We start from the raw sequence: 16,182 nt of genomic DNA, 5'->3' as shown, positions 1-16,182 counted from the left end.
TTAAGCTGTGTGTGGGATGATAAGAAGTGGCCGAACCCGAGTTAATTATCTAAGTGCCTAATACGTTCAAACTTCTGCTTATGGGGATCAAGGGTAGCTGTTATAAAGGGAAGATTAAAAAAAAATGTTTTCCCCATATAGCTGTCACAGTTTTTAGCATGACCTCTTATTATTGGTTGTTACAAACTTTGAAAGTTTGAGTAATGCTTCAGTAAAGTGCAAAAAGTTTATACCAGTTAAAAATCATACTCTTCAGTGTGATTTTAGCCTACTTAATTTTAACATGTCCCCATGTGATCTTCAGTGGTCTTTTCATGTGTTCATTTATTTTTAATGATAAATGACTGTATTTTTTCAAAGGCTTATGGCCTTCATCAACAGCAACAGTTACCAGACTTCTTGCTCCCTGTCCTGCTGCTTCAAATTTCACACGCCAGTTTTCCCTCTCCTATTTTTTTTTGTAGGCCTTCGAAAATCTAGAAGATGTATCTCAGTTTTCATGACTGAGATTGTAGATATATTGCCGACACTTAGACTCAGTAAAAAAAAACCCAAAACAACAAAAAATAAATAATCCTGTTGTCATCTACGTATGCAAATTGAAGAAATTCTGTATTCTGTTTATTCAGACTCTGGTTGAAGTGCACCTTGGTGTAACACACAGTAGTTGTTGGAAACATTCTTGGTTATTATTTTTTTTGTTGCATTTCAGAGCTGTCAAGATGTTTTGTTTGAGTTGGGTTTTTTTTGCCATATTGGTCTTGCAACTCTCCCAGTATTCCTGATTTATGCATCCTGGCTACAGTCTTTTCTATATTCCTAGGGTAAAATTGATAAGAAGCATTTTGTTCATTAAAATTGGGGATGAGACCAGCCTGTAAACAGACTGATTTGAAAACTATGTGCTTCCAATTTTTCTCGTAAGCATTGGGTTTAAACTGTCCTTGGCAAATAGTAACTTCAGTTGTCACACTTCTAGTTTTCACTTTTTGGGTATATGCCTGATTAAGATTAGGATGGTTTTCACTGGCTGTGGGGGAGAAAACCTGCAGTTCTTGGTAGCAAACAAGAAATTGGCTTTGATTAATGTTTCCCAACTCTGGTTGCAACAGTATTTAGGAACCAACAATTCTGTATGATAACCAATACTATAATCTGATTTAGGTTTGCCAGCAGTGCATTTTATAGGTTTGCAGATTTAATTAGTCTTTGGTTAGTTCATAAAAGTAAATAGCACACAAACATTACAAATGCTATGTCAGTAATCTGTTAAAATTATAACTGGTTTTAATACCAGAGGTTTTCTGCTGATAATCATGTGTGTCTGGTGTCATCTGGATGAGAAAAATTGATACCAGCATGACTAAGCTGATGTAGTTGCTTTAGTTCAGACCCTATGTATCTGGTGCATTGTTGTACAATAAGGCTTTCACTGATGAAACTGAGTCTTTGTGTTCACTGGCATTGATTTGAGCTCCGAGTTGAGATACAGCCTTTGCACACAAACCCTAAACTGAGCATGCTGAATTTTTAAGCTTGAGTTGCAAGCTGTGCCTTCTTCCCTCTAAGCAGACCAGCCTGCTCCAGTTAGATCATCTTGTCAGCTGCTAACAAGTGGTTCTGTAGAGCATGATAGCTGTTTTGTGATGTGACTTCTAGTGCTGCATGTTTTGTGATAAATCTGCTATGTTTTTTAACAAATTAAAGAATAGCTTACTAAATTACCCAGGACGTCCCCCCCCTCAAATGTTAACTAACTCATGCTGGATCCCACTGTATAGGTATATATGTTATTCCTGTGTGAGGTTGGAGGGTGTTTTGAGTATTTTTGGACTTCATGCTCTCTGATTGGACTAGCAAGAAACAAACAAGGTAGTGACTGTTGAGGAAAGAACCAGCAGCCTGGTGAAGAGGTTTGATTGTTAAGACTCTTAGCAGAGGTTACTCACTTAAAACCAAAAGGAAAACAGTGTTTTCACTGGTCTTTCATAACGAGGTAACTTGTCCTAGTTTAAAACTGCCTTGGAACTGAGACCTAATGTGTGTGCTGCAGGATCCACTCTGCCAGGCCCTGCAAGAGCATCAGCACCCCACCCTGCGCCTTGCCAGGCCAGTGAGATCACTGAAAAAATAAATAGTCTGTAAGCACTGGAACTAATGACTTCTTGTTTCATGTGGTTTAGTCTCTTGTGGTTGATTTGTCTTTGGCAAAATCAGAAGGGTGTGCTCTGCCTGAAGTTTTTTTCTGCAGTAGGGGTGTTTGCAGGAGTTCTCAGAAGTAAAATTTTTGTGTTGTCCAAGAAGATATAAACTTGTGTTCTGCTTTCCCAGTTCAGCATTTACAAGATCCTTTTCTGTTATTTATCCACCTGTTTTCATGAGATCTGTAGGAACAGATTAAGACTTCTTTGTTTTATTCGGCCAGTAGTGGTAATTAAATCAGACTGTTAGAAGACACACAAACAGCACAATTTTCCAAGGCAAGGAATGGTGATTCTGAGTGATTGTCATTATACCCAAATTCACTGTAGGGCGCTCCTTAGACTACAGGTGGTGCTCTGGTACCACCCAAGTCCTTCATCTACAATAGTTGCTGAACTTCCCTGCTGCCTTCTCAAAGCTGTAATGTGAGAAGAGTAATTTCACACAGTAAATATTTCCATGGCTTTGCAGAAAACATAACTGTTCTGCATGTTGAGGTATTTATTTCTCTTTATAGCTAAAGGCAAAGAAAAAGTACAGTATCTGATTTTTTTTTTTTTTTTTTTTTTTTTTTAGCCTTACTGCTATTCTGCTGGCTGGCAATATTTGGGCTTATTTCTTCCTGCAGACACTCAGACTCATTCCACCAGAGCATGAGTAACGTTCATCGTCTGCCTCAAAAATAGTAGCAAGTAAAATGTTGTTTGTGATTTCAAGTGAAATTAAAATTGATGTTATCATGTACTGATGCTAGTCTTGCACTGTCTGATTTAGGTCGAATGTTTCTTTGCCTCCATGTCTTTTACCAGAGTCAAGATGGTGTTATTTGCATGCCTGCTTCAGAAATAAAATATGTGAAGAGATGGAGGCAAAGTGCATTTTTTTTCCTCCTCCAAGCCAGAGTGGTGCATGTTCTTCTCCCAGATACATGTTAAAGCAAGAGAGTTGCATGTATGGCACAAGTGGGGAGCGGTGGGGATGAGAGGACTGTGCTGGGGTAATGGGTCCCATATTCTGAGAGATGGCAGAGGTCTTGGTGCCACTTTGAGCTTCAGCCTACCCATGGGATTCAGTCAGTTAGGGTCTTGTTTTGGCCTTGGAGTCCTCTCCTCCTCCTTCCCTTTTTCTCCCTTCTCTGTATTTATCCTGGGTAGATAAGCATCAGTTTGGTATAAAGGGATAGTGAGAGAAACTAAAAACCATCCTGCTGCCATCTGCTTTCCCCTGAAGCCTGAATTGACCAGAGGATTTCATTATTTTGTGGGGCTTTTTTAACCTTGTGAAGAATTCAAATGATATGTTATTGGTGGGGCAGTGATACAGTTCACAGATTGTCTTAAAATACCTTATTTCCATATATGAATTTAAAATTTCTTAATACATCAGTGAGCAGCATAAAATGTACTGAAGTTCAGTTGTTCATAGTCTGAGAGCAATTTCGTTGCTGTGTGTCACTTGATCGTGCAGAGGAGATCTAGCTATTAGTGGTATTGTGCCCAACTGCCACTCTACTGAACTAATCTTATTTGGTGGGGCAGAGCCAGTGTCCAGGAGGAAGGAAAGGGTATCTGACATGATTACTCATTTATTGTATTTGTCATATTTTATTTTTAAAGCAAGTCCTAATATAAGAGTGCATGCCCCACATTGTGGTTGTTTTACATCTGACCTCTTCTTATGAGAGGAAGCTGGCACTGGAAGTTGTCTTTGAGCTTGCCCATATTTTACATACGAAAACCGATGGCTTTTCCTTTTTTTGCCATGGGAATTTACAAGTAGGTCAGCTCCTGGCTTTGGCTAAGTGGGCAATTGTGTGAGTGCCAGAATAGACTCAAAGGAAAGGTTACAGGAGTTTTTGGCTGCGGAGGAGACCGAAATCATAGCAGTCTGGACTTTGATTGTCTTGTTCTGCAATGGAATTGTGCCATTGCTAGGGTTAACTATGTGATACCATGCAGTTGTTGTTTTGTTGTTCTGATTTTTTTTTTTTTGAGGCCTGTACCTCATTGAAGGAAAAAAGTTACTCTATAGTTTTATCTTTGAACAATTTAAATCAAAATAGTTTAGTGTTTTGGAAAATTACAAAGACGAGTCAGCATTTTTTAAATAATGAAATAAATTACAGTTTTGTAATACTGTATGTAATGCTACTCCGGAGTGTTTGCCAATGCTGCTAGATGTAATAGCAATGAAAGGTCCTACCTGGGGTTGGAAAGCTATTGTGTTGGACTCTGTACTGACATAGGTACTAATCCTGCAAAAATACATGCTTTCTGTTGAATTCAGTGATACCGCATCCAGTGGTTAAGCTGACCTTCCGGATTTGATGTTTGAAGAACATATATACATTATCTTAATCTCATGTTTGCATGAGCTCTGAGGTTTTTTTTTTAAGCATTACTGGTATTTTTCCAAAGTGCCAAAGTAATCGAGGCTAAAAAGTTACTATACAAACCCTGGTTTTTTTTTTTTCTACCAAAAAAAAAAGGTTCTGAGGTTAAACCTACTTAATATTAAAATCAGTGAAAAGTACGTAACATACATTTAGGTCTCCTGTGCTAGATAGAGGTTTTGTGAAGGGTGGACAGCCTTTTCAGTGAACTTAGAAGTTGCCTTCATGGTATGCACAAGTTAGGGGGCGGAAGATGGAAGGGAAGACCTCTGCTGTTGTCTCTGCTGCTGATTAGATTGACTGGCTTGCATTATGTTAGTATTTTTGAACCTTTGTTTGTTTCGTGTACCTCTCGGTTTAGGCTTGCTGCAAGTTTTCTCAGAGACAAATATGTTACATACACGTTGTGTTCTCCTAGTGACACTCTGGCTGTACATCCATTTTGTTGTATGTTGCTTATACTTTGCTTGATTGGAAAGTTGCCCTTATGGGTGTGAAAAAACTTTGGAAAATATACATGGCTGTGTCAGGAAAATATAGAAGGTTGACTGTGGTTGGGATTTATTGATGGATTAGCTTTCTGAACAGGTACTGCAAGGAAAAATTCTTTAACATCGTGGTTTAACTTGTTCTTTACAGGAAAGAATGCAAATCAGAAGATGCTACTTGCAAGATCTCTGAATCTGACCCTGAGGAATTATCAGATGAAACAAGTGCTGACGCCTTCTATGGAACTTCTCCTCCTAGTACACCCCGCCAGATGAAGCGTATGTCAACGAAGCACCAGAAGAATAACGTTGGGAGACCTGCTAGCCGTTCCACTTTGAAAGGTAGGTGTGGTATTTTGTGGTTTTTTTTTTTTGTTTTTTTTTTTTTTTTCCCTAAAATGACCATAAAGTCATAGTAGTAGCCCTTCATTACTTGACAGAGGAGATATGCAGAAGATGGAGCGAGATACTGAGGTGCAGTGAAAGGACAGGAGGCAGCTGTTGTGAGTTGCAACAAGGGAAAACTCTGGGTATTAGAAGAAAAATTTTACCATGAGAATGGTCAAAGAGTGAACAGTTTGCCAGAAAGGTGGTTGGGTTGTTGAATCTCCATCTTTGGAGATTTCCAAAGATTTCCAACTGGATAAGGTCATGAGCAAGCTAAACTAGTTTTGAAATAAACCCTGCTTTGAGCAGGAGGTTGGAAGAAATGACCTTCAGAGGTATTTTCCAATCAAATTTTTTCTGTGATTCTGTGGTCTCTAGTAATGACGTAGTTGCCTCTTTGCCCCAATTTCATGTTCTGAAGCACTTCACAGTCTTGTTTTACAGAAAAACAGAGTTTTCAGTGGTTATTCTTTACTCTTTAGTGTCACTGAAGCAACTAAATTGTAGTTACCACTGTTTACTTCTGTTGATGCTTTAGTCATAAAGTCATAACTGGGAAAAAACAAAAGATACTTGGTGTATGTTTTTTCCTAATGTTACTGAGTAACGACATCTAATACTAAATAAAACATTTTTAGGTTAAAGTATGAATTTTAAGCTTTTCTTTCTTTAATTTTGAGCAGATATAGAATATGGTAATTGCTTGTTGAAAAGATAGTTTTAAAAAACATGCAGTAGCTACATCTTTTCAAGCTGCCCTTCCAAGAAAAAAAGAAAAAATTGTGCTATTTTAGTTGTTTTGCTCAGCTTGTGATGGGGGCAAAACCCCCAGTTTTTAAGATTCTATGTTCAGTATTTTCATACATAATTATACCTAGGTTTGGTTGGGTGTTTTGGGGGGTGGAGGTGGGCGGGGTGGTGTTTGTTTTTAAGAAAAACCATGTTAGACAAGGTTATTTGCCAGAGTCGTTATGGCAGCTTGACTATTGCCAGTTAATATTTTGGAAGCAATTTTTTAAATCACTTCAGAGGAAATGGGAAATGTTATCACAGAGTGCATTTGCTTGCAAGGATTACATTTTCAAGGTAAAGTGTAGGGGAGAAGGTGGTAAATGGTTTAGTGTGAATAAGGGAATACAGTCTATTCTTCAGTTTCACAGAGTTGTGGAGTGCAAGTTCCTAATAAAAGAAGGGCCCACACAAACATCTTCCAAAGCTTTTGGTTCCCTTCCATTTCATACAGGCTCTGAATAATGTCACTATGAAGAAAGCATTCACCAGAAGACCTCTTCCTTAAACTAAGTTGAAGAGAGAAATCTCGTTATACTTGCCAGTTAGCTGTGTAGGCATTGGAATTATTAAGCTACTTTTATTGGCTTTTAGTTGTGCCTTTTGGCTAAGTTAAAACTCTTTTAATGCAACGTTAACCTTATTTAGGTCTCTCTCTTACTACTTGCGAGGGGAATGGTTCTTGCTTCTGGAATAACAATATCCTGTTCTTGGTTGCTGTGAGTGTATCTTTAAAATATGTTTGGTTGGGTTTTTTTTGGGTTTTTTTGTTTTTTTTAATGAATTGGATGGTGTTACATTGTGTAAAATATCTTTTCTGGAAAGTTCATAGTTCATTTTGTTTAACTTTTTCTGAGATTATACGTATAGGCAACTTATTCTGTATGGAGGGGGGTGCGGGGAAGAAACCCACCCCAAAACCAACGACTTCGAAGTGGACTAGTTGATTGACCTGGAATGGGTGTGCATATGCTATTATTGGAGATAGAATTGGTTTTACTTCAGTAAGAGAATTCATTTGGGGGTTAGTTTGATGTAATTAATCAGTTTAAAAAAGTAAATTTGAAATAACTTTTCAGACATTTACGTATAACACAGATTTAATATATCTTTATTTAGACAACTGAAAGAATTTTGGGCACTAGGGCCTTGCTTACTTGCATCTCCAATGTTTGTTTAGTTTCTGTCACACCAAGTTTCTTATAACTTGCATTTAGTATCAAAAAATAAACTGACGCAATAAGCTGTTTAAACTTTTTTCTGAATCGTTTCTCCTGCAGCCCAAGACCCATGGGATTCACATTTTCTAAGCTAACTGCATTTCAAAGTTGCTTCTAAGACATAGGTGTGTCTCCTACCTGTTTTTTCTGACTCTGAGGGTATGGAATGTCAGTCCAGTGATGCTTCCTTGCTTATTGAAGTGTTAGCTTCTTGGACTATGTAAAAAAACAGTGCTCCTGTCTTTTTTTTAGTATGAAACTTCTGCAACTTCATACTTGAAGGGGAACCTCTGTCTGTCCTACTTTCTTACCCCCATGTCCTCAAGTTCATTTTGTCATTTTTTTCTTTTTTTTTTTTTTTTTTTTTTTTAATGAGCTGTTTAAGATCTCAGACTCTACCATCTATTGGTTGCTCCCTCTCACCAACCAATTGTTGCTTAGTCATGAAACCTACCTGCCGCATGTAGCAGTAAAGGTAATTGTAACTCAAAATTTGTTAGTACAGCTGAACTTGTTTTACAAATTGATTTAAGCCTGTATTACAAAACTGCAATAAAATGAGTAGTAGGAACTCTTACAGTTATAACACTGATACTTATTTATTGTTGGGTATATTTGAATCATTTGCACCTGTTTATTTGATAAAATGAGAGGATTTTGAAACAATTTGTAGATTATTGCACCTGGGCTTTGTTAAGAATGATGAATATTTAAGTATTAGGACATTTTGGATGTCTAACAATGAATAATATTTTTGACTTACCTTTCTTTCAATGTGTTTTGGTGGGGTGGAGAATCTGAAGATCAATATTGAAGGAGAATAACGTTAAAAATACAAACTGAAAGGGTTTATAGGACCTCCTGGTAGCTAGAGTGTAAGTTCAGAAAGTGATCTTTAAATGTGCCAAGGTTTTCATTTATTTTGCAAGGTCACCAAAGTATTTAACATCGAAGTGCTGTTAAAAGTTGATCCATTCCTAAACTACCTCACAGTCTGGGGGGGATATCTATGTGTGTGTGTGTTTCATCTCTGCCAACCTCCTTCATCTTCCTTCTTCTTTCCTGCCAATGCAGAACAAGTCTTCCCGCTCCTTGCCTGTCCTAGCTTTTTGGGCTGTTGCTCCTCACGGCAGTGCCAACTGTGGTGTGGAATTCAAGTTGATATGCTCAGTGGGACTTTTAGTCTTGTGTTCTGTGTGGTGCTGGTTAACCTCACAAGTTAGTAACCAGTGAGGGTGAGGTACCGCTGTCTGACAGTAGTGTTTGAGTAGATAAAGGTAAAATCAGTGATAGTGAATTCTATAGCAGGTTTCTTAGAAGCACTAGTAGGCTTCCATTTCCAGGAGGAAACTGTGTTTGAGTTAGGTTTTCATGTCAGCTGCTGTGGTACTTGGTAGCTATTCAGAGAAAGATGTATGAATACCTGAAATAACAGTAGTATAAGAGGCATTAATGAAGTCCATATTGCAAGAAACAGTTTCTGTGATGATTTTGTGATTCTTTTTTTTTCTTCCTCATATCCTTCAGAATATAATTTTTTTTTCCAGAGTTAAATGCCATTGTACACATTGTGACCTGCCCTGATCCTACACAACTATGACAAGGGTTAAATTATATTTTTTTAGGTATGGGGATTGGAAGGAGGCAGTGTGGCAGGTCACACCCTTATTAACTTGGTTATTGCTCATTAACAGCTGAAAACAGGGTTTGTAATGGAAGCAAGGGAAGGAAGGTGCTCTGACCACATACCTCTCCACTTTTGTTTCAGGTGTCTCTGCAACCTTAATACAATGCCTTTGTGTGCATATGTTTGATAGTCTTTGAGCTATGTTACCACACCAGTTCTCTTCCAGCGTACTGCTGTCTTACATGAGTAGAGATTGTTTGGAATTTTGTGATGGAGGAAGCAGATTTCTCTATGACTGTACCTTCTTTTGTTGCAGATGCTGGAAGATATGTAGTGAATGGAACAAGAATGAAGGGCCATCTGATAATTAACTCAGTGAAGTGCATCATGTGATAACAGCATTCTGTCATGAAAATTTGTGTGATGCTAGGCAAATAGTGCAAATTAAAATCTTCTGTCTGTTTCTTGTTTTCCTAGAAGCAAGCTAGAGATTTTGGGATGTGGTTTGCAAATTGGTGAGAAATCAAGGTGCAACTGAAGTCAGGGAGCATTGAACACGAAGTGCTCGGTGTTCTGAAATGTTGAGCAATAGCTTTTCCCATTTTTGGCACCCAAAAGTATGCTGGCTTGACGGATGTTTCTTTATCATGATTTTCCATATATAGAAAGGGAATAACATTATTCTTCCACTGAGCAGGCCTGTTTTGCAAATAAGCTTATTAGTATTTCTGGTATTAATGGATGTTATAGTGAGGAGCACAGTAGCAAAGACTCTAAGGAAATTACTACTTCTAGAGTGGGGAATGAGCTGTGTGCAGCAGATAATCCTTACAGTCACAGTGAACAGTGAAAAGAAGACAAAGTATTCAGCCATCATTCTGAAAGTCTTTTCTGTTCTTGAATAAGCAGGGGGCCCTGTGGCTGTGTAGCTTGTTGTGTTCTAACTGCTGATCTCTGGACTGCAGCTGTCTACATACAGGTGCTTCTTTCCAGCCTGCCACTAATTCCTTAAGAGAGGGAGAGAACCACTGTTTTGATACCAAGTAGTTCCTCCTGTCCTCATCTGCAAAGCCTAGACTGAAGTGCTTTTGTTAGTGCTGCAGAAGGGTGATAATGTCTGCTGCTTCTGAGGAAAGAGCAGGAAGAGAAGAGGAGATTGCACAATTAGGCAGGAAAGGGCTGCTGTTGTGTGGTAAGGGAGAAGGCAAGTGTTTGTGTGTTGGGAGAGTGGGGAAGTAGGCTCCTGGTGTTAAGGCAGTGTATTAAGACTACAGATGGGTTCTGAGAACTAAGATCAAGCCCTCCAAGAGCCAGGATTAGATCATTCAAGGTAAATCTCAGAATCTGTACATGCTCCAGTTTTTATGAAATTGCATGTGCAATGGAGTCTCTTTAATTCTGTTTGACTTGGAAACCTTAATAATGCTCTGTTGCATTTTGAGTTTTTGTTTGGGAGCTTGTGTGACAAATGTTTGGAAAATGAACTGGAAAACCATTCCTTTCCTTTTGATCATACTCAATTCTCAGTAGATGGCATACTCAGAATAATGTTAATTCTCTGAGGTCCTTTCTACAAAAGAGGTAAAGCAAGAAGAGAAAAAAAATTTCCTTTTGGTGCTGCTATTGTACTAATGGTAATATCAAAGACTACGTTTTACTTCTACCCATGCCTATTTTGTTTTGTTGGTACTAAAAAATGTTTTATGCTGAACCTAAGAAATGTGATCGGGAGCTGGATTGAATGATGCTTTTTCTAGTTGCTGCAGTCACATTCTTTTTTTTCTTTTCTTACAGAAAAAATGAGTGTGCCAACTCAGTCAGTGCATAAAGACAATGGGAAAACCATTGAGAATGTGGAGGAGCACAGCTATAAGCAAGGAAAAAAGATCCGAGACACCCTAAGGACGACAGAACGAGATCACAAGAAAAATGTGCAGTGCTCATTTATGTTAGACTCAGTTGGTGGGTCTCTGCCAAAAAAAACAATTCCAGATGTTGATCTTAATAAGCCTTACCTCAGCCTTGGCTGTAGCAATGCTAAGCTTCCAGTCTCTGTGCCCATGCCAATACCCAGAACTGCACGCCAGACTTCTAGGACTGACTGCCCAGCAGACCGCTTAAAATTCTTTGAAACCCTGCGGCTTTTGTTAAAACTTACCTCAGTCTCAAAGAAAAAGGACAGGGAGCAGAGAGGACCGGAAAACACCTCTTCTGTCTGGCTGAACCGATCCAATGAACTGATCTGGCTGGAGCTGCAAGCTTGGCATGCTGGCCGGAGCATTAATGACCAAGACCTCTATCTCTATGCAGCCCGTCAAGCTATCCCTGATATCATCAATGAAATCCTCACCTTCAAAGTGAACTATGGAAGCTTCTCCTGTGTAAAAAACGGAGCCAGTCTCAATGGTACTTCAGGAGAAGGAGTTTGCAAGGCAACACGTGGAACTAGTGCTTTGGGTTACTCAAGTTACCATGAACACCTCCATCGCCAGCGGGTCTCATTTGAGCAAGTAAAGCGGATAATGGAGCTGCTCGAGTATATAGAAGCACTTTATCCATCTCTGCAGGCTCTTCAAAAGGACTATGAAAAGTATGCTGCAAAGGACTTCCAAGACAGAGTGCCTGCACTCTGTCTATGGTTAAATATTACGAAAGACTTAAATCAAAAACTAAGGATTATGGGAACCGTATTGGGTATCAAAAATCTTTCTGACATTGGCTGGCCAGTGTTTGAAATTCCTTCTCCTCGACCATCTAAGGACAATGATCCAGAGGATGAAGAAGTTGATAGGGAAACAGAAGTAAAGGAATCCTCAGGAACATGCACAGAGGAGAGCGATGGTGAAGAACAAATATCTGAGGAGAATGTTGAGGAACTTAGACAAGCCATCAAGAACAATTTTACTAATAAGCCAAATTTTGACTTTCAGGACCATTTTTCAAGGAGGTTTGATAGGCTTGAATCTGAGGATGACTCCGCCTCTTGGGTTATTCCAGAATGCAGTGCTGAGGCAAGCTGCAGCCAACACTGTTTGACCTCTATTTACAGGCCGTTTGTAGATAAAGCACTGAAGCAAATGGGGTTGAGGAAGCTAATTTTAAGACTGCACAAGCTAATGCATGGTTCATTGCAAAGGGCCCGTATGGCGTTGGTAAGGAGTGATCATCAGCTGGAGGTAGGTTGCTACTAGTGTAAATGGATAACAGGAGTACCTCCCCTGCTGTATTGTTTCTAACTGAAACTGGAGGAATTGGGATCTTAGGAAAGTTTTGGTTGCTGTGTTGGTTTTTGAAAGATAGTGTATGATATGATGAAGAGCCCAGTTCTGCTTCCGCTGAAATGAATCTGTCATTTGACCTGAATTAGAATTTGTGTGAAGCACAAGCTAGTTCTCTGTTCTTGTTTGTAACTGAAATGACATTTTTATGATAACATCTTTGCTCATTACATTTTCTAATGTCTAAAGCTACAAATCAGAAAAATTACAATGGAAAATTAGGTACGAAAGTTGAATCATGAGAAAAATTAGCAATGGGACTGGTCATTTTCCTTTTCTTGTCTTCAAGACTGGATATCTCTCTGCAAGACATCCTTTATGATAACATCACTATTGTTTTGGGTTTTTCCTCATCTAAATAAATGAATTACTATGGTGGTATGTTGTGCTTGAGGCCAGATCGGATAAATGAATGGACTTTCTTAACTTTGAAATCTATGAAAGCAAGTCGTGTTAGCATGTTGCATTTCTCAGCTGTCTCTTAGTTTCATTTTTGGGGGGGTAGGGGTCATTTTATATTCTTAATTAAGAATGATTGATTGTGAGTTAATAAAAAGAAAATTATGAAATAAGCAGTAAATGAAGGACAGTAGCTGAAGTTTCATATGGTAAGTTGTGATCACTAATTCTTTCAAGGCAGAATATTGTTGCTTAATACAAACTATTACCTAACTCTCAGGCATTTTTATATTAGGAAGAACTAGTAGTAAGGATTACGAGCCCTCCTCAATACGAGTGGCACTGCGTGTGGGGCCTAACCATGGATTCTGGACGAAGGAATTTCTTAGCCATCGTGCCCACTCTAATATGGATACCTCATGGGTCTTTGAAACGATGCTCTTAGTGTTGACTCACATTTGTAAAAGGAACAAGAATTGTTTATCTCCCTCAGAGGTTATTTTTTTAGGTTGAATAGATTTATATTTATAAAGTTATTTGATTCTGAAAGTTTTTATTTGTTCTGTTGCTAATGTAGAAATTACTGTACAAAATGAAGTTAGTTGAATTTTTATTTATTCTCTGCTTGGTTTCAACTTGTGTTCTAGGAAGTTTTGCATTAAGAAAATCTGTGTATTTCTAAAGAGTCATGTGCCTAAGCAAAACTTGGAGGTATCTGTTACAGTAACCAAAAGTACCCCCAAACCATGTATACTTAGATAGAAAGTTCAGCTTAATATACAGGTAGAAATACCTTTAAAAAACCAAAGGGAAAAACCCCATAATTTGGGGGTATTGAAAACTACTTTGAATGTATTTTTGAAATTGCTAAATACCTCAAATGTTTTGACTTCATAAAGGTTCTTGAAACAAGTTAATGAAATACAAGTAGCTAGAGTCTTTGCTGCAGCTTCACAGAATTAGAATTCTTGGTAATTTAGTGTTGGATGACTTGTGTAAGACGGAAGGTTAATCTTTTCTTCCTCCTCCACCCTTGCGACTTATTTGAATGTTCATTTTCAGTAACGATTACATTTTCTTTGGAATATTGTCCTCTTTTAAGAAATTATTTTATGACTAAAGGTGAATGTTATAAAATTGTAAACTTCTTTCCTGCCCCCAAGTTAAAAGAATGCTGTCAAAAAAAGAAAATACTGTTTGTCAGAAGCGTGGTACCTACTGCAGCAAAAGATGACATCAGACTAAAATAGAAGAGACGGTTTTGAATTGCTTGGTCTTTGCATCTTATGGCATTTGAATGTGGTGTCTTGGGGTTTTTTTAGTGCAGTTCAGTTTGATATTTGTATGCAGCCAGAGCTGTTAGTGTTTTGTTCATCTTTGTTACTTCTGTTATTTTTGTATCTTGACTCTGTGTTCATGTGTGTACATACCCTTTAAAATCTCTGGAAATACTTTAATTTCTATTGTTACTTAAACACTATCTTTCATCTAAAATGTGCTTTCTGGATTCTTCCACTGTATCCGTTTTAATGCTCATTTCATCTTATGTGTAAATGTTAATCCAGATAGCTGGTTTTAGTGTTTTTTAAAGTGCAAGTTTCATTCGTCAAAGGCTCTGATACTTTAACAAGGCTCTAGGCACTACAGGGTCTGTTTGTCTAGAAGTTGTATGATTTGATTCTTAAAGAAAATGGCTAATATTTCTTCTTTCAGTTTACAAAATCGGAGATGTTATTTTAGTAGAATAGTACTTAAGACCATGTACCCTGCTTGTTGTTTATTCAACTGGCTGCACTTTTGAGTATGGATTTTATGTATGATCTCAATAAATGGCTTGGACTTTGTTTTCTTGGGGTTTTTTAAAGAAGTATTTGATAGTCACTTGAAACATTTCAGACTGGGCCTGCTCAAGATTAAGATGAGTCAGTAGAGGTTCAGGTATCTAATACTAAGCCCTAATGTCATGTACTGTTATCCTTAATGTTAGAAAATGAAAAACATATTTATTCAATTTTGTTGTGTTATTTATCATACCATAGACTAGTTCTTTAATATTTTTATAAGAACTAAATTTTTCAACACTATAATTGCATCACAGTGAGGATTGTATTTCTTAAATATTTTGTGCTGTGCAAGTATAGTATTTTCATGAACTGTTATTAATGAAAACTTCTTGTATAAAATCCTTTAGCTCTGGAGCTATTCTGGTGCTGTATGTTTCTTTAAAAGAGAGTTAGTAAAAAGAAGAATTAATATACCATCTAAGAAGATAAGTTCTTATACTGTAGATCAACTAGTGATTAAACTTCAACTAAACTAGGTATAAAGGAAATCCCCACTCATGCATGTTTGCTATCTCTGCATAATGAGCTAGTGGTTTTAGAAACCACTTAAGAATCTGCAGCGCATAGTATGTGTTGTGCCAACATCGGACAGTAATGAATATGCTATTCCCTCCCCCCAACAGTTGAGAAGCATCACAGTATTAAAAAATAAAAACACTAAGAAAACTGACTTTGTCGGTAGCTGTAATTTTGTGTGGCTCTTCTGAGAAAGCAGAGCTTGTACAACACTGTAGACACAAATGTCAAAAATGTGTGTGTAGGTTTAAAGGAATAAACAATTTTTTTTAATTTTTTTTTTTTTTAAAGTGGCTTAAATTTTTTTTAACTCTCTAGGCAGCACTTTATCATTCTATCTAATTTCTGGTAATGTTTCCCCTCCTTTGAAGTGATGTTATTTAAATTTGGCACTGAAGAAGAACCTAAAAAATGCTAGTTATGTCTAATACATGAATGAAGGATATTCAGGTGTCATAGTTAGCAACCATGAAATGCAAATTAGAATAAAACAAACTTCATCTGAAACAAATCTTATCCTTAGATGACATACAGTGTGTTGTTATCTTTAAGAGCTATACATGTGTTGCAGTCCAAATTTTCTTCCTAAATTAAATGCCAGAGTGCCTCCATGTACAGCTTTGCTTAGAATGTTATCAGAAGGTATATAATTTAGATATCTAGGATGTATATTTCAGATAGTTTCAATTATTTTCTCTAATTAGAAATGTAATTTCATTCAAATTTAATTTTAATATAAATGAAAATAAGTTTATTAATTGAAAAAAACCAGCTTGATCTCTTTATATTTTATCTTCCTTTTTAAATTTCAGTTTCAATTTCTTAACATCTACCAAAGTTCATAAGTTATTTTTTCAATAGTTTTTTTTTCATTTAGCTAGTGACACTTTCTTGAATATTGCGTTACTTTACAATGTGGAGTTTTATATAATATATGCACTATGTATTTGAAAAGGAACAAGGTCACTCACCTGACACAGCCAAGTGCAAACTTGTTTCTCTAGATATAGCCATTAGTGTAAGACCTTTTGATTTATGTA

At 37.4% G+C, this 16,182-nt stretch overlaps 1 protein-coding gene across 10 annotated transcripts in view; it reads left to right on the top strand.

The window, feature by feature from the left end:
• Positions 1 to 16,182, top strand: part of MAP3K4 (mitogen-activated protein kinase kinase kinase 4) — a 79,125-nt gene that overhangs the window by 15,333 nt on the left and 47,610 nt on the right. For all 10 annotated transcript variants that reach the window (XR_003924507.2, XM_030021433.1, XM_041125070.1 and 7 more), the window contains exons 2-3: positions 5,234 to 5,424; positions 10,900 to 12,281. Coding sequence is in view for 9 of the 10 variants with exons in the window: in XM_041125070.1 (XP_040981004.1) it covers positions 5,234 to 5,424; positions 10,900 to 12,281 (1,573 nt within the window). In the remaining variant the exon portion in view is untranslated. The remainder of the gene's footprint in view (positions 1 to 5,233; positions 5,425 to 10,899; positions 12,282 to 16,182) is intronic.

The sequence above is a fragment of the Aquila chrysaetos genome, chromosome 8 (genome assembly GCF_900496995.4).
Source record: "Aquila chrysaetos chrysaetos chromosome 8, bAquChr1.4, whole genome shotgun sequence".
Taxonomy (NCBI): Eukaryota; Metazoa; Chordata; class Aves; order Accipitriformes; family Accipitridae; genus Aquila; species Aquila chrysaetos.
Note: the sequence above shows the minus strand (reverse complement) of the source record. Positions and strands in the feature narration are given on the sequence as shown.